This window comes from Tupaia chinensis, unplaced genomic scaffold (genome assembly GCF_000334495.1).
Source record: "Tupaia chinensis unplaced genomic scaffold, TupChi_1.0 Scaffold148801_1, whole genome shotgun sequence".
In the NCBI taxonomy this organism is placed as follows: domain Eukaryota; kingdom Metazoa; phylum Chordata; class Mammalia; order Scandentia; family Tupaiidae; genus Tupaia; species Tupaia belangeri.
In genome coordinates this window covers 585,486-603,792 of record NW_006208648.1, presented here as the reverse complement: position 1 = coordinate 603,792, position 18,307 = coordinate 585,486, and the positions used below count along the sequence as shown (strand labels likewise).

Below are 18,307 nucleotides of genomic sequence, written 5' to 3'. Positions count from 1 at the left end.
CCCGGCGCCCGGCGCCGAGGGCCCGTGTGCGGCCGCAGGGGTTCCAGCGAAGGTCAGCCCCACCCGAGGCCCGCTGCGCGCTGCGGCCGCACTTGCAGGCCCCGAGCTCACCTGCGCGTTCGGGTTGGCTGGCATCCAGTCCCCAGCGTCGCGGGGATGACCCCTTTCCCTGTATATGTGGTCTCCCGTGGGTGTGATAGCAGTCGTTATCTGCCCTCCTCCGTGCAGCTCTAGGCTGAAGGGCGTGGAATGACACAAGCTTTCGTGGTGTCAGGACGTGCCGGCCCGAGACAGTCTTTCCTTGGCTGCTAAGTGCAATGCTGTTACCTTGGTCAAGCCACCGCTTTACTCTGGGCCTGTTTCCTGACCACAGGCAGGAACGCTCTGGAAGCTGGGAGCTCCTTGCAGGCGTTGATGGTCGATGATCCTCCAGGAGAAACCTAGGGATTCCCTAATAACCTCTCTGGGGATTCCGGCCGGGGCTGGGCAGCCTAGTCAGCGTTTGTCTCCAGAAGCGAACTCGTGCACACGCTCCTGGAGTTAGGTCATGGTCTCATAGACCTAGTGAACACCTGTAATCCTAGCGGCTGGGGAGCCTATGGCAGGAGGAGCTCTGGTTCAAGACCAGCCTGGGCAACATAGGGAGAGCTGGACCTTGTCTCTAAAAAAAAAAGAAAAAAAAGAAAAGCAAGGGACCGGCTGGTGGTTTGGTGGTTAAAGGCACTGGACTCCCACATGTCCCATCACAGTTCAAATCCTGGACCTGGTAGCTTACTTTCTCACTTTCTCTGATCAAACTGGAAAGTAATAATGAATAAAGTTAAATATAATAATTCTTAAAAGAAAAACAAAGAATTGCTAACTAATAAAAGCAGCTGGTGACAGCCCTCAGCAGGAGGGAGTAGAGACCCCGTGCTGATTGACCAGACTCCTTCAGGCCCTCGCTGGAAATTGCACCTGGCAATTCCGGGGGCAATGGGCCAGGGGAGGAGGACAGTCCCTAACTGCTTCTGCGGGTTAGGTTGGAGCAGGTGCGGGAGACCCTGCTCTCTGTGAGGGCTGCGGAGGTCAGCAGGGCTCACCCTGAGCCAGGGTAGTTGAACAATAAGTTACATAGTTATCCTGAGGAGCCAACATTCCTAATTACACCACGGCTAGACGGAGTCTCCCAAACTTAATAACTTTGGGGATTTGGAGGCAGAAGTGTCCTCCGTTCTCATCAGGGAGTGCTATAGGGTGCATGTGCTCGCCGGAGAGACAGAGACAGAAAGTGAGACGTCACCCCCGGGAGATGGCCACACTGCAGTCCCTTCTTCGTTCACCTCTCAGGATTTGGGGCACACACACAACATCCCACATGAGTTTTAAACCGCCAGGTCCGGGACTCAAACCGTGGTGGCTACATGGGCGTCCAACAATGTAACCATTACGCCATCTGCTGGCCCCCATGAGGTGATTCTTAACCCTCTAGCTTCAAGCAGAGGATTCCCTGAAGAGCTCGTTGAAAAGGAGAGTCTTAGCCCCTGCCCCAAGGTTTGGGTGCAGCAGCTCTGGAGCGGGCCCAGGCACTGCTGTGCCGCTGGTCAGAGAGCACACCGGGCCCCTGCTCTCCCTCAGCGCCCTCCTGAGGGAGCGTGTCTTCTGCCCGACACTAAGGTAGTTGTCGAGATACCAGGCATATAAAGACTTGTGGCCGGCTGTGGTGGCACGGCCTCAGGTATCTCCCACAGGCTGGGGCCCTGTAGGAAGGTCCCGGCTGGCCAAAGCTGGAATGGATAGTGACACGAAGACCCTGTTGGGGGTGTGTCTCTGTCTTCCTCTCTCATGGAAGAAGGACACGCATAAACGTAAGATGTTGGGCTGGAGCCAGCAGGAGGCATGGTGGTGAAGGCTCTGGACTCCCACATGGCCAGCCACAGTTCAAGTCCTGAACACAGCACCTTGAAATTCACACTGGGCACATGTGCATGCATGCTCAAAATCCTGAGAGGAGAATAGAGGACAAGGGATTGCAACGTGGCCATCACTGCGGAGGTGACTTCTCACTTTCCCTCTCTCTGTCTGTCCAGCGAGCACATGCGCCCTGTGACAGTAAATAAACTGCAGCCTTGTAATAAATTAAGGAAAAAAAGGTACTAGTTTGCCATTATTTGAAATTGGTCTCTCTGTAATGTCAGAAAAGGGGTCTCATCAGATGCCAAGGTAAGGTCTGTGCTGATCTGCAGAACCCCTCCTGCAGGGACAGTGTACTGGGCTAGTGTCCCCAACGTCACTCATGTGCCCCTTTTCCTCTCGGCAGGATCTCCCGGCCGTCCAGCCCCGGGTGGTTGCAGTCAGCAAGACCAAACCTGTGGACATGGTGATCGAAGCCTATGGCCACGGCCAACGCACCTTCGGGGAGAACTATGTAAGAGCCCTTTCCAGGGGCCTCGGGGAGGGCCGGCTCACAGGCTTCTGAGTGTTCTGTTTGTGCCCTTTAGGTTCAGGAGCTGCTAGAAAAAGCTTCGAACCCTGAAGTAAGTGATGTCGGAATTCCTTCATTTGCGTCTAAACCTTGGCCATTCTGTTCAGAACTAGAATGAGTTGGGTTTTAGAGCAGGCAGTGGGTGTGGGGCGGAAATGTCTATTTTCACCCAGTTCTCGGCTCAGTTCTCTTTCTTTATTGACCTTTTATTTTCTCTTTTGTGGTTGGGAATGGTAAGTTTTTAGAGCTCGCTGTCAGGTTGATTCTTTTGAGAGTTGAGCACTTGAACCACTTCAGCCTTAGTGGGTGAGATAAGAGAAACAGGCCACTGATGGGGACGGGAAGAGGAGCAGCAGGGCCGGCGATTTCCCTCTGGCTAGGAGGCGATCGCCTAGCCGCTTACCCATGTAAGGAACGGAGCCGAGACATGAAAGGCCACAGGGTGGGCAGGGTGTGCGCAGTCAGGCCTCCGGAAAATCCAAGTCCAACAGGGGCGCTTTTCTCTTCAGCTTCTGTCTTCCTGTCCTGAGATCAAATGGCATTTCATCGGCCACCTGCAGAAGCAGAATGTCAACAAGCTGATGGGTAAGACAATTCTAATACGAGGACACATTCTCCGTCACTGTATTGCTTAGACCGCCTTCTGCGGGAGAGCCACTTCTAGATTACTCACCATTTGGGTTTTGTAGTTTTGGGGAAGTCTCAGTTCTTCATATAGGAGAAAACAACAGAGCAGATTTATGCTTGACCGGGTCATGTGTACTTGGAGACCTACCCTGCCTTGTGTTCATTATTAGTTGGTGATTTTTCAAAGTATGTGGAGGCATTTCAGATAAGTTATAAAGAATTGTAGGCTTCCCTATGGCCGGCCGTCTTCCAGTACTTCACCAAAATAGCAAACAGGGCAAGAGGAGAGGCAGCCCATGCATGTTCTCGGCAGCCGATGCATGTTCTCCGGGCCATTTAGAAAACACAGCATGGTTCCTTTGGCAGCAGACATGTGGACCTACAAGAAAGGTGATACCATAGACTTCAAGGGAATGGGTACAGTTCACAAAGGACCCCACAAATGTTACCGTGACAACACTGGGAGAGTCCACAGTGTCCCCAGCATGCATTGGCATTGACATAGACAAACAAGGGCAAAATGCTTGCCAAGAGGATTACTGTGAATGTTGAGCATACGAAGCATTCTGAGAGAAGAGGTCGCTCCCTAAAACATGTGAAAGAAAATGACCAGGTAGGGACCAGCAGTTGGCATAACGGCTATGTCACTGGACTCCCACGTAGTCAACCATGGTTCGCGTCCTGGACCCGGTGGCTTAAACTCATGCCGGGCACGTGTGCATGCGTGCCCAAGATCCCGAGAGGAGAATGGAGGAGAAGGGATTGCCGTGTGGCCATCCCCCCAGGGGGTGATTTCTCACTTTCTGTCTCTCTGTCTCTCTGTCTTTCTGGTGAGTGCAGGTGCCCTGTAGCAAAAACCTCTCAAAAAAAAAAAAAAGAATGAATTGTTGATATGTTCATTCATATGTAACAAATCTCAAACAAGCTCAGTGAAAGAAGTCAGACAAAAAGAGTACATAGCTTATAGTTTCATTTGTAGAAAACTCTAGAAAATGCAAATGTAGATGGGACCAGCAGATGGCATGGTGACTAATTGCTGGACTCCCATGTGGTTGAACCTGGTTCCGGTCCCAGATCCAGTGACTTCAAACTCATGCTGGGCGTGTGTGTGTCCCAAATCCTGAGAGAATAGAGAAGGGATTGTGGTGTGGCCACCTCCCTGGGGAGTGATTTCTCGCCTTCTGTTTTTATCTGTCGCTTCAGTGAGCACACACACACACCCTATAGTGAAAAAATCTCTTTAAAAAAAAAAGAAAGAAAACGCAAACACAGAGTGGAGGTTAAGGTGGCTGGATCCCACATGGCCGGATGGGTTTGAGTCCTGGACCTGGTGGATTGAGAAACGTGCCAGGTGTGTGTGCACATGCCTAAAATCCTGAGAGAGGGGAGGAGAAAGGGATTGTGATGTGGCCCTCTTCCTGGAAGGGGTGATTTCTTTCCATTTCTTAATTTGCTATAGGGCACGTGTGCTTGCCCAAGAGACTGGGGGAGTAAGAAAGCACACCCCAGGGGATGGCCACGCTGGGATTTTGGGCATGCACACACATGTGCCTAGCATGTCTTTTTTTTTTTTTTTTTTTTTGCCGTAGGGCACATGGGCTTGCCAAAGACAGACACACACAGTGAGAAATCACCCCCCACCACCACTGAGGGACATTGGCCACACCACAATCCCTTCTCCCCCATCTCCTGGGATTTTGGGCACACATGCGCACAGTGTGATTTTCAAGCTACCAGGTCCAGGACTCGAACCACGGTCAGCCATGTGCCTTAACACCCAGTGTGTCTTTCAAGTCGCCGGGTCTGGGACTCAAACTGCATACCTGGTTATGTGGGGATCTAGCCGCCTTAACCATCAGGCCACCGGTGACTCACTGTAGCTAATTCTTAATTCTACTTTATGATATTTTATTTATTGTATATTATTGCCTTTTACTTGCTGTGGTCTTTTATCTATTTAAAGGAAATAGGAGAAAAAAGGACTCTTTATAGTTTAAAAAATTTATGGCTCTACCAGTATTACTTATTTTTTCTCTAACCAACTGAGCTTTGTTTGTTGCACAATAAGCCATCTTACATTACATCTTTCAACTAGAAACCCGCTAAACTTAAATACAGGTATTACAAAATGAATTAGAACCTAATTAAAGTTTGCTTTGGGGGAAGGGCATAATTCTACTCGATTAAGAAGAACATTTTTATAGTCCAGAGTTTGTTTATTTTTAGTAGTTATTATGCCGTGAATTCATAGGGAATAGGTTCCAGAAGCTCAGGCTCCTTTCCACTGGTTCTCACACAGTGACTTCTCTGGGTGGAGCAGGCTGGTGCTTTGGTGGAACCCAGGTCCCTTTCTCTTTGGCCTTTTCCTTTATCTGGTCATTTTCTTTTCTTCTTTTATTTTTTTGGAGAGGTTTTTACTATAGGGCGCATGTGTCCACCAGGGTTATGATACCAGACCTCATAAAGTGAGTCAGGAAGTATCTCTCCTCTTCAGTCGTTTGGAAGAGTTTGTTTGGAATCACTGTTACCTCTTCCTCTTCCTTACCTGCGGAATTCACAAGTGAAGCAGTTTTCTTTGTGGGGAAGTTTTTAACTATAGTTTAAGTTCTAGCATGTCTTTTTTTTTTTTTTTTTTGCCGTAGGGCACATGGGCTTGCCAAAGACAGACACACACAGTGAGAAATCACCCCCCACCACCACTGAGGGACATTGGCCACACCACAATCCCTTCTCCCCCATCTCCTGGGATTTTGGGCACACATGCGCACAGTGTGATTTTCAAGCTACCAGGTCCAGGACTCGAACCACGGTCAGCCATGTGCCTTAACACCCAGTGTGTCTTTCAAGTCGCCGGGTCTGGGACTCAAACTGCATACCTGGTTATGTGGGGATCTAGCCGCCTTAACCATCAGGCCACCGGTGACTCACTGTAGCTAATTCTTAATTCTACTTTATGATATTTTATTTATTGTATATTATTGCCTTTTACTTGCTGTGGTCTTTTATCTATTTAAAGGAAATAGGAGAAAAAAGGACTCTTTATAGTTTAAAAAATTTATGGCTCTACCAGTATTACTTATTTTTTCTCTAACCAACTGAGCTTTGTTTGTTGCACAATAAGCCATCTTACATTACATCTTTCAACTAGAAACCCGCTAAACTTAAATACAGGTATTACAAAATGAATTAGAACCTAATTAAAGTTTGCTTTGGGGGAAGGGCATAATTCTACTCGATTAAGAAGAACATTTTTATAGTCCAGAGTTTGTTTATTTTTAGTAGTTATTATGCCGTGAATTCATAGGGAATAGGTTCCAGAAGCTCAGGCTCCTTTCCACTGGTTCTCACACAGTGACTTCTCTGGGTGGAGCAGGCTGGTGCTTTGGTGGAACCCAGGTCCCTTTCTCTTTGGCCTTTTCCTTTATCTGGTCATTTTCTTCAATGTGTTTATTTTTTTGGAGAGGTTTTTACTATAGGGCGCATGTGTCCACCAGGGTTATGATACCAGACCTCATAAAGTGAGTCAGGAAGTATCTCTCCTCTTCAGTCGTTTGGAAGAGTTTGTTTGGAATCACTGTTACCTCTTCCTCTTCCTTACCTGCGGAATTCACAAGTGAAGCAGTTTTCTTTGTGGGGAAGTTTTTAACTATAGTTTAAGTTCTAACTATAGTTTAAAACATGGTCTGTTTCTTCTTGGGTGAACCTGGCCACTTTGTGTCAATCAAGGAGTTTTAATCCATTTCATCAAAGCTGATGAATTCGTGGGCATAAGCGAAGTCCCTTTATTATTATTTTAATATCTGTTTAATCTGTACTGGTGTCAGCTCTCCCATCCGGAGATCGGTAATTAATAGCTTTTTCTTACTATCATAGCATATGGTCATATATGCAGGCAGATAGTATGTGTGTGGGGTTTATGTAAAACTAAATCACATGGAGCAATAACAGCAAGACTAGGAAGGGGAAGCAGAAGTACAGCGTCACCGATTTCTTTTCTGTTTCTGTTTAGTACAGTGTGCATGCAGTCACCAGAAGGAAGGGGGCTGGTCCCTGCAGTCCCTCTCTCTCTCCTCACTTCAGGATTTGGGGCAAGCACATCCACGCGTGTAGCATGCTTCTCCAGCTGCGGGGGTGGAACCCGAGCTGCGCTGGGCTGTGTGCTCGCCATGTGCAGCACCTGACAGCCGCACTGCAGGGCTGGCCCCGGGGTCCTTCCCCTCCGCCAGGGCAGAGACCTGTTGGCCACCTCTGTCCACACGCACATGGGGCGCAGACAATGCTGCTTTCTCGTTGCAGCGGTCCCCAACCTCTCCATGCTGGAAACAGTGGATTCCGTGAAGTTGGCAGACAAAGTGAACAGCTCCTGGCAGAAGAAAGGTTCTCCCGAAAGGTTAAAGGTGATGGTCCAGATTAACACCAGTGGAGAGGAGAGTAAGTGACCAGTCCGGAATTGCAGGTTCCTCTTCCTCGAGGCTGGTGGGAGCTCCAGAACAATGGCAGAGAAGGCGGTAGGAGCAAGCCAGGGCCTTTATTACGTACGCTGTTTCATGTGTGATCCTGTCCGTGTTCTGGTGTACAAGCCAGGCCACGTGTCATGTCTTTAACACGCCATGGCCTGTTGTATCTTTCTCTTTTTTTGCTAAATGATGAGTACCCTTCCTAGAGAGAGAGCGAATGAAGGGAGAAAATCACTCCTTGGGGGAGATGGCCCTACCACAGTCCTCCCTTCTCCTTCTCAGTTCTCTTGAGATTTCGGGCATGCACACACACATGCCTGGTGTGATTTTCAAGCCACCAGGTCCAGGACTCAGACCGCAGTCAGCCATGGACGTGGGAGTCCAGCCATGTAACTGCTATGCCATCTGCTGGTCCCAAGGCTACTCTTTAGGACTTGAGAATAAGCCATTCCATGAAGTCCTCTGGCCTGGGAGTCACCGCCTCCATGAGGAGGAAGGGGCGAAAAGGGGCATTCCTCCGGCTCTGCGCCACCTCTGCCATGTCTTCCGTTTTCCTTTGTGCAGGGAAGCATGGCCTTCACCCTTCAGAGACGGCAGCCGTGGTGGAGCACATAAACGCCAGGTGCCCCAGCCTGGAGTTCGTGGGGCTGATGACCATCGGTAGCTTCGGCCACGATCTCAGTCAAGGACCAAACCCAGACTTCCAGGTAGGGGTGTCCCAGGCCTCAGGAAGGGGTGACCCAGGCCTCTAGGTAGGGCTGTCCCAGATGGGCAGGGCTGTGCCATGGGGACGCACCGTCTGGGCGGGCTGTCGTGGTGCATGGCCCAGGCAATGCCTGGCGACACAATGACCCCCACCAAACGCATCTCCTGGGGAAGAGGGTCCCCAGAAGCCCCCAGACTTGGCTCGACCCAGTTTGAATTCAACTGAGACACAACCTTTAGAGAAGATGAGATTTCTTCCTCTCCAGGGACTCACCATCTTCTTGAATGTGGGAGTTAGCAGGCAGGTGAACTGAATAACACTTGTTGGGGACGTGCCAGCTCGGCCACCTCTGGGCGCCCCGCGGCAGGAGTAACGTGGCCGTCACACTTGTCCTTCTGACAGGTGTTACTGTCCCTCCGGGAGGAGTTGTGCAAGAAGCTAAGCGTGGCCCCCGGCCAGGTGGAGCTGAGCATGGGCATGTCCGTGGACTTCCAGCACGCGGTGAGTGCCCTGTGGCCCGGCAGCTGGACCCTCGCTGGGAAGTCGTGGGACGTGTCATCGGAGTGGAGCTCCAGTCCCCATGGCTCCCACTGTTCTAGCTTCACCCTGAGCCCCCTTTCTTTTTGTTTTTCATGGTTTTGCGATAGAGCACATGGACTCGCTGGAGAGAGACAGAGAGAAGGAAACTGAGGAACCTCTCTGGGGAGGATGGCCACAACACAGTCCCTTCTCCCTGTTCCTCAGGATTTGGGGCATGCACACACACGTGCCCAGTGAGATTTGTTTGTTTGTTTGTTTTGGGTTTTTTTGGAGAGGTTTTCGCTATAGGGCACATGCGCTCGCCAGACAGACAGAGAGAGACAGAGAGACAGAAAGTGAGAAATCACCCCCCAGGGGGGATGGTCCCCCAGGGGGGAGGGTCATGCCGCAATCCCTTCTCCTCCATTCTCCTCTCGGGATCTTGGGCACGCACACGCACGCGCCTGGCATGAGTTCTAAGCCACCGGGTCTGGGACACGAACTGTGGTTGGCTACGTGGGAGTCCAGTGACATAGCCATTGCGCTAACTGCTGGTTCCCCCAGTGAGGTTTTCAAGCCACCAGATCTGGGCACGAACGGTGCTTGGCCATGTGGGACCCAGCACCTAAAGCAGCATGCCACCTGCTGCACCCCAGGCCCCCTTTTTAATGGAGTGTATAAAAGTTTTACCTTGATACCTAATTTCTCTTGATTATTTTTTGATTTTATTAATTATTATTTAATCGCTGTAGGGCACATGCACTCACCAGCCGGGAAGAGGGGAAGCAAGCCACTAGGTCTGGGACTCAAGACTTTAGTCAGCCATGTGGGAGTCCAGTGCCATAACCACCATGCCACCTGCTGGCCCCATTCCTAACTTTTTTTAAACTCATTGTAATTTTCTAAATTAATCTAAAGGAAAATTAGACATACAGGAAATTTAAAAATTTTTAAAAGTAAACTGTAGTTTCTTTTTTTTAATTATTTTATTTAACTTTATTTATTCATTCCTTTATTTCGGTTTGACCAGAGATAGATAAAGTGAGAAAGAGAGAGAGAGAGAAAGCAACCAGGTCCAGGACTTGAACCTCAGTTGGACACGTGGGAGTCCAGCACCCTTAACCGCCATGCCGCCTGCCGGCCCCATAATTTCTTTTTTTTTTTTTAAATTATTGATTTAATTTTATTTATCATTATTATTTAATTTCCTGTAGGGCACATGCACTCACTAGAGAGAGACAGAGGGGAGGGGGAAGTGAGAGAGCAAGCCACCAGGTCTGGGACTTGAACCACAGTTGGCCATGTGGGAGTCCGGCACCTTAACCACCACGCCATCTGCTGGCCCCAAGGCCCCATAATTTCTGTCATGTAAATGTTCAGGCAGGATACAAAATGAAATTCCTCCCAAGCCAGTTCTGCCCCATTTTCCCAGTGAGCCGTGACAAAGATGGGCTTGCTGCTCAGTGTAGATTGGCGTGGGTGCACGTCTGTAAGCGGAAGCCACGTACGCTGCATCGGCAGCTGAAGCAAGTGCTTTTCTGTAACTTGACCAAGTCCCAACAGTCCAGGCACGGACTGGGGTCCCTGGAAGACTGGGCATGTCAAACAGTGCGGGCTCCCCGCTGCTGGTGGGAGCGTGGAGTCGGGTCCTGTGCGCAGCTGGGAAGGAGGCTCTTCACCTCCCTGACCCAGCAACACCGGGAAGGTATGCGGGCGCCAGACACCCCACACCGTGCCCTCTGCCCCACACCCTGCGGGCCACCAGCATCCTCGCCCCCTCTCCACCAAATGCCACTCGTGCTCCCCAGCCACTGTGGAAACCAAAGGATACCTGTCGGCTCCTGCGCCCCCTTGGAGGTGACACTTCCCCGAGGTCCCTGCCCCTGGCCACGGCAGCTGCATTACACGAGTTTGTGGAGCCGGGCGAGAAGCAGCATCATAAATTCAGTCCTCAGCACTCTCTCTTCTTCCCACAGATCGAGGTGGGCTCTACGAACGTCCGCATAGGAAGCACCATTTTTGGAGAGCGGGACTACTCGAAGAAGCCTGCCCTGGACAAGCCCGCAGCGGACCTGCAGGCCCCCGTGGGGGTGACGCAGGACCACTGAGCCCGCGCCCCCGCACAGGCCACCGTGCGGAGGGAGCCGTCGTGCTTGTCTCTGACACAGCTCCCTCGGGCAGCGGCTCTGGGTCGAACCCGAGAACGCCACGCATTTCTGCCGAGCCGGTAAGGCAGCAGCAAGGAGTGGATCCCGTGCTGAGCTCTGCTCGGCGCACCAGCCAGTCCCTGGATGCCTTCTCCAGGTAAAGTCTGGTCACCGATGCCCGTGATCGTGGAATCGGGGTTCCCAGTTGTCACCCACAGAGTAGGAAAGCCCCTGTGACATCAGCTCCCACGACACCGTCCGTCACCCGTGCCACTCTGGAGGAAGTCTCCTTTGCCCCGTCTCCACCCACGCCAGTCAGCCGTGAGGACGCCCTGCACGTGCGGGGCAGTGCAAGTGGCCCACCTGAGGCTCCAGGCTCACTCTGATGGCAGCCTGTGTTGTGGCCACCCTGTCCGTGACAGGGCGATGGACGTGGTGTGGGGCCATCCTGGAATCCTGAAGGACTTCAAGCTTTTCCTTCTAGCGATGAGAACGTAGTGGCAGGGTTTCTCCACCACAGTCCCCTTTGCCATGATTTTTGAAGCCAAACTCCAGTGGCTCTCACCACACCTCGGAAACGAGGTCTCCTCCGAGCCAGTTCTGCCCTGTGGCCCAGCCAGGCCTTGCCTTGACCTTCCTCCCTGAGGAGCACCCTGCGGGCTCCGCAGCTCCCCCACCGTTTGTGAGCACTGATTCCACAGGTGGTGCGGTGGTTGAGGGCGCTGGACTCCCACGTGGCCAACCACCGTCATTAAATAAATGAAGTTAAATAAGTAAATTCTTTAAAAAAAAAAAAAAGTCTGCAACTCTTGATGGCTAATAATGGAACAAGGTATCTTCAAGCCCAGGAAAGCACAGCTGCCTTGTGTCATAGTCGTGACCGATGGCTTCGTGGGGTTCTTTTCAACATGGCTTTCTCTCTTATTCATGTAAGCCCTGATTTTTAACCTTATGAAATAACTTTCAAAACAGGAAGCTGCTGCTGAATGTAATTTTGTGAAACTGAAACCACTAAGATCCCTGTACTGTTTGAATCAAAGCTATAGTCCGACATGTAAGAAGAGTCTATTAATAAAAATGTGCATTTTAATTATACCATCTGTGCCAATTACAGAACAATTAAAAGATTTATTTTTTATGATCTGGTGCAGTGAGTGACTGTCACAGGAGGGGGCGTTGGGAGCACACGGAGCAGCTGTGCCTGGTCCTTGGCCAGGCTGCAGAGCAGGGCTCCCCTATCAGCTCCAGGGAGACTGAGCGCTGGTGGCAGATTAGAAGTTGAAGTCGGCTCTGGCTGCGGGAAACTGAAACGCCCCTAGATGGCAGCATCGACTAACCCGAGAGGGGCCGGCTCCGCTCCTCCCAGGGGCTCCAGCCATTCCGCTGCATTTCCACACCAGAGAGGGAGGCCAGGGAGGAGGTGGTTCCCAACCCCACCGGGCTGCCAGCTCGCAGAGGGCAGGGTCACTTACTAACATGCTCAGGGCCCTGAGGGCGGCTGCCAGGCCCTCCGTGGAGCTGAAGGTTTGAGCAGGAAAGCGGCAGGCAGGTGAGGCAGGGTGGCGTCCGGCGCAGAGGGGAGCAAATCAGTCTGGCCGGTGAGAATCCAGGCAGGTGTGACGTCTTCTTACACGCGGGAGGACAAGCTGGGTTTCTCCGGAGTGCTGAGTTACCACGGAGTGCACCCCGGATCAGAATCCGGATCCAGTCCACAGTTCGGCCTGGCGGTCTCATGCCGCCAGCTGGCCGCTCGCCTGCCCCAGAGCCAGCGTCAGGCCTCCCAGCACCCACACGCAGCGGTGTCAGGAGCTCCTCATGGGTTCTCGCACTCTGTCTCTACCTTTGTCAGAGGGCACGTGCACCCCGTGTGGAGACACAGGAAAGTGGGAGAGCACCGCCACGGCAGGGCACGGCCCCACTGCAGCCCCCTCTCCATCTCCCCTCCTTCGGGGACCTTGGGCACATGCATACGTGCCCAGTGTGTTTCGAGCCAGCAGGTCCAGGACTCGAACTACACGGTCATCTATGTGGGATCCAGCCACCCTAACCACCACGCCGCCTGGCCCTGTATCAGTTCTTTTCTTTGTGTCTAGGTTTGAGACAGAGAAAGCGGGGAGTGAGAAGTCACCCCCTGGGGGCATGGCCACGCCTCAGCGCCTTCTCCATTCTCCTCCTGGGATCCCGGGCGCACACACATGTGCCCAGCATGACTTTCAAGCCTCTGAGTCTGGGACTCAAACTGTGGTTGTCCATGTGGGAATGCAGCACCTCGACCTCTACACCGCTTGCTAGCCCTGGATTACTTTTTCTTTTTTTAAGAGGTATTTTTGCTATAGAGTGTATGTGCTCACTGGAGAGACAGAGACAGAGAGACAGAAATCACCCCCAGGGGGGATAGCCATGCCACAATCCCGTCTCCTCCATTCTCCTCTGGGATTTCGGGCATCCACATACAAGCACCCAGCATGAGTTTCAAGCCACCAGGTCTAAGACTCAAACCATGGTCAGTCACGTGGAATTCCAGCAACGTAACCACTATGCCATCTGTTGGTCCCCTACATCACATTTCTTTTTTTTTTTAAAGAATTGTTTTAACTTTATTTGTTGTTTGTTTTAATTTGATCTGAGAGAGACAGTGAGAGAGAGAGGGAGAGGGAAAGTGAGAAAGCGAGCCACCAGGTCTGGGACTTGAACCATGGTTGGCCATATGGGAGTCCAACACCCTTAACCACCACGCCACATCCTGGCCCCCCCATATCACATTTCTTAAAGCAACTTTTTTTTTTAAACTTTATTCACTTATTTAGTTTAATTTGACCAGAGGGACAGAGCGCGAGAGAAGGAAAGTGAGAAAGCAAACTTCCAAGTCCGGAACTCAAACTGTGGTTGGCCATTTGGGAGTCCAGTGCCCTAACCACCACACCACCTGCTGGCCCTACAGCAACCTCTTAACGCTCAAAGTGTAAACCACCCACCCACTTCTTTTTGTTCTTTTTACAAGACGCCCATTTATTTAATCACCATAGTGGATCTTACATTTGACTCTCAGTGTTTTATTCTTCAGATTCTCCAGGTGTACAGATATCATCAGACTTCAAAATCATTCCAGCCATCTGTGTTGCAAGGCGTCGTTGCTTCATACCGCTTCCGCCCTTGTGCATTCAGTCGCTCCCAAGAGCAGGGCTCACCCCTCACTTGTCTGGCTCGGACTTCGGTCACAGTCTGGGTGGGATTCACGACGCGGCTTCCGGAGCCATGGGGAGGACCTCCAGCACGGTGCAGAAGGCCCAAGGTCGGGCACTACCTGCCTTCTGGCTCCTCCATACTCTGCGCGGTTGCCCGGAGAAGGTTCCGGGTGACACGCAGGGCATGGTGAAGGGATGGTAGTGCTTCTTCAATAATCATCTTATTTCCTCCTCTGACGAAAACAGTGACGGCTCCGGCGTTCTTACACTTCTCGGTGACCAGCATTTTGTCTTCAGTTGTCCCAAATGAGATCTGTAGGAGCCCAGCCAAGCCCAGCTTCTCAGCTGTGAGCTCAGAGAACCAGCTGCCCTCCTGTCGCAGCGGCAATCAGCTCAGGGTCCCCTACTCAGTGGGCCGCAGGCAGGTCAGTCTCAGGAAGTAAGTGATTCGCTTCATTGTCAAAGCCGCACTGGCAATAGCTTGGTTAGCGCCGCGTCTTTAATTTGTTGGATCGTCTCTTCAAACGTCTCCTGCTCCTATTTCTTTTCTTTTTTTTTTAGGGGTTTTCGCTATAGGGTGCATGTGCTCACCAGACAGACAGAGACAGAAAGCGAGAAATCACCCCCCAGGGGGGATGGCCACACCACAATTCCCTTCTCCTCCATTCTCCTCTCGGGATCTTGTGCACGCACGCACAGGCGCCCAGTGTGAGTTCTAAGCCACCGGGTCCAGGACGCAAACCACGGTCGACTACGTGGGAGTCCAGCGACATGACCATTACACTAACTGCTGGTTCCCTCCTGCTCCTATTTCTGAAGGGCTTTATCATCTACGGAGGTCACACCCAGCTTATGCTTCGTCTTTGGGTTAGGCAGCTCAGACGGGCACGTGAGAATAGCAATCTTAGCATCTTCCACTTCTTTTGGCATCTGCGGGTGGCTGAAATCCTTGTCCACAATCGCCCTTGATAAACTGCGCGTCCTCAGCGTCCCGCCCGCTTGGCCTTCCCCTTCGATGAGCTCGAAGCCCACATCGCTCAGCTCCATGTCCCACTGAGGACAGGCTGTCTGCCGGGGACAGCTGTGCGCCACTGTGGAGCCCGGAGCGGTCTTCGCAGTCTGGATCAGAGGCTCGATGTCGCTGGGGTCGACGAGGACACTGTCGCTCTCTGGTCTGGGTGCTCGATGGCAATGCGGGCGGCCCGCTCATAGCCACCACCATCCGATGGGGCAAATCCCTCGGTCCAGCAATCACTCTGCTTCTTCCACCGAGGCACCAGGCAGGACAGCCACCCTGCGGGGCCACCTCCGACTTCGTCATCCTGTGATTTGGATGCTTTGTCCATCAGCTTGGCCATCTGGTGACCGACGCCCATCATGCTTAGCGGGGCGGCACCGTCAGGAGTCACGGTCACATTGCCACCCTTCCCCATCTGGTCCCCGTGATCTGTCACGGTATCTACTCCAGCCTTGCTGCCTTCATATGAGACCTGAGGGCCTCAAGGCCGTGAGACGAGACTTACCATCCTGATCCTTGATGATGAGGAAAGGCGAGCGTGCCCACGGTCGCCACGGCAAAGCAGCTGGACAGAGCACCCCGAAACCCCCACGCCGTTTCTTACCGGCCACGGCATACACGGCCCTGTCCTGCCTTCTCTGACTTCACCGGCAGGACAGCGGGCAGCATCCCTGACGCCCAGGTGAGGTTCAGCGCCTCCTCGTCTAGGTCAGAGTGAGCTGACGGCGGGGCAAGAAACAAACTCCAGACTCTCGGCCCCTGGCCCAGAGCCTGGTCACTACCCTAGTGGTGCCATCTGTCCCTGCGTTAGCCATCGATGAGCAGCAAAGTCTTAGACTTGCAGCTTCAAGACAGCCCTGTGACCGGAAAAGAAATGTCTGTCTGCAGTCGGTCAGGATAGCTGAGATCGATGCATCTCAATGCAGAACCCACTTGGAGGCCACAAGCAGTGGGTGGCAAGGAAGGCCAGAAGGAGACCCCACCATGGTGGGGTTAGCCCTCTCTCCTCCCCACCACCTCCCTCACACATGCTCCCACGGTCGCCGAGCTCGGGCCTCTCCTTCACACCCACGGCACTGAGTGCGGGCAGTGGGTGCTGTCCCCGGAGGCCGGGCAGGAGGGACAAAGTCCAGTGGGACACTCCTAATCCCAGCCGCCTTTGTCCTCCAGAACAGTGGCCCTGTGGTTCCCCCCATAGAGCAGAAGGGACGAGCCCACTAACCCCTGAAGGGCCGCTGGGAGCAGGTGTGGACAGGGGCACGATTGGGATGGTTTGCTCTGGGAACCGTGAGACCTACTGCGTGCTATGGCATCAGCCTCGTGACTACGGGCAGAAGAATCCACACCGTCCACACAGAGGTCGGAAGTCGGAGGTCAGACCACTCTGCCCTCCCTCCCCCAGGGCACGTAGGTAAAGAACGGGCGTCCCCCACAGCGGGCGTGGTGTGTAGACCTGAATGCCGTAGGTGAGTTACTTATTTACAGGGGAGAGGGCCCTCCTCTTTTTTTTTTTTTTTTTTTAAGTGTTTGTTGTTGCTATGGGGCATGTGTGCTCACCAGAGAGACAGAGAGACAGAACGTGACAAATCACCCCCCAGGGGGATAACCATGCTGAAATCCCCTCTCCTCCATTCTCCTCTTGGGATTTTGAGCACACACACGCCTGCTGTGTTTTAAGCTGCCGGGTCCAGGACTTGAACCGTGGTTGACTCCATGGGAGTCCAGCAACATAACCATCACGCCATCTGCTGGTCCCTAAGTTCCTCTTCTTAGTACAATGGCGTCAAGCTCCCAAGGGACCTGGACTAGCCTTTCTTTCCCTGTAAAGTCCTGCACACGCCAGCTGACAGGACACGTGACGGACACGGGGGGACTGCTGGCACCTTTCCTGTATTTAAAACAGATTTGACAAGCTCCAGCAGGGGCTTGACCCCGAGGGGGTGGGAGCCACCCCCCAGGGCTGGCGGACCTTCTCAGGCCGTGCTGCCCCCTCAAGGAGCCGGCTCCAGCTTCGGGCTGAGCCGCCCATCCCAGAAATAAAAGCGGCGTGTGCCCTTATTCTCCAGATGAGATGTAGCATGGACGAGCCCGACTAGAGCCTGCTCTGAGGCCGACGGGAGATGAGAAGTGGGGGAGCCGGAGGGGGGCTTGGCTGGACATGAAAGCTATCTTGTCCGTCTGTTCCCCATTAGGCCCAGAGCGCCTGCAGTCTGCGGCCACCAGAGCCCTCCCGGGAGATAGTGCCAGAGGAAAGGCAAACAGCCACGTCTGACAGCAGGCCACTTGCACGCTATCGGGGGTGGGAGAAGACGTCAGTAGGCCACGTGGAGACACGCTGGTGGGGACGGGACAAGGACAGGAGGGACCCAGGCGAGGTGGGCGTGCAGGGGCAAGGCCATCCCTGGAGACAAACCCTGAGGCCTCTACCCCACAGCCCCTCCAACACCACAGGGCCTGCTGTGGACTGAAGCCACCGCGGGGCCTTCTCCAGCCCGTGGCCCACCGAGGAATTCGGAAGCACGGCCTTTTCTGCAGCTGCTGTGAGCTGGGCTCTCTGCTAGGGGCAGCAGGCCTCCCCCGGCCTCTCTCCAGGCCCCTTTGCCTGCCTCCAGCAAAGCAGGGGAGACCAGGCCCGTCCCCCAACCCCTGCAGCAGCCCAGGGGAAGGTTCTGGAGGAGTGGGGGTGCAGGGCAGGAGGCAGGCAGTCCTCCAGTTTCTGGGACAGGCCTCTGTCAGAGGAGAGCGCTGCTTTTAAAGGAGGAACAGCTAATCAGCAGAAAGAGGCCAGCGGCGCCCTGCCCCCCCAACTTGTTTATTACGAGGATATCTGATTTCAGCAAAGGAAGCCGGCATGAAGCAAGGTTTTTATTGGCCGTGAGCAAAAGGAATTCAGGGTTTGCCTTTGATTTGGCTCCCCTAGAACATGAGGCATGGGCGGGGGTGGGGGGTGGAGCAGCTTGGGACTTGGGGGACACAGCCCCCATCTCTGCAGCACTAAAACCACCTTCAGAGGACGCGAGTGGGGCAGGGGGCCACAGCAGAAGGACACTGCCTCGGAAACATTTCAGAGGGGAGATCAAAACAGAGGACCATCGTGGAAAAGTTCCGAGTGGGAGCAAGGAGGGCCCTGCTCCTCCTGCCCGGGGGCTGGCCAGCCGGCTGGGGCTGAGGTGGGGCAGGCTCG

The 18,307-nt window shown here is 53.1% G+C and overlaps 1 protein-coding gene and 1 pseudogene across 1 annotated transcript; one reads left to right on the top strand and one right to left on the bottom strand.

Moving 5' to 3' along the window:
• Positions 1-2,277: 2,277 nt before the first annotated feature.
• Positions 2,278-12,015, top strand: PLPBP (pyridoxal phosphate binding protein). The gene is made up of 7 exons (XM_014585067.2): positions 2,278-2,407; positions 2,481-2,516; positions 2,974-3,049; positions 7,388-7,522; positions 8,113-8,255; positions 8,657-8,755; positions 10,750-12,015. The coding sequence occupies exons 1-7, from the start codon at positions 2,357-2,359 to the stop codon at positions 10,879-10,881; spliced, it is 672 nt and encodes a 223-aa protein (XP_014440553.2). The 5' UTR covers positions 2,278-2,356; the 3' UTR covers positions 10,882-12,015.
• A 1,885-nt stretch (positions 12,016-13,900) lies between these two features.
• Positions 13,901-15,706, bottom strand: LOC102495482 (T-complex protein 1 subunit epsilon-like; annotated as a pseudogene).
• Between the last annotated feature and the right edge of the window lie 2,601 nt (positions 15,707-18,307).

Bases quoted from the DNA above. Each gene is read 5' to 3' on its own strand.
- PLPBP (XM_014585067.2), top strand. From the start codon at position 2,357: ATGGTGATCGAAGCCTATGGCCACGGCCAACGCACCTTCGGGGAGAAC. The intron at 3,050-7,387 runs GTAAGACAATTC...TTCTCGTTGCAG, and splicing joins GAATGTCAACAAGCTGATGG to CGGTCCCCAACCTCTCCATG. The intron at 7,523-8,112 runs GTAAGTGACCAG...TCCTTTGTGCAG, and splicing joins TAACACCAGTGGAGAGGAGA to GGAAGCATGGCCTTCACCCT.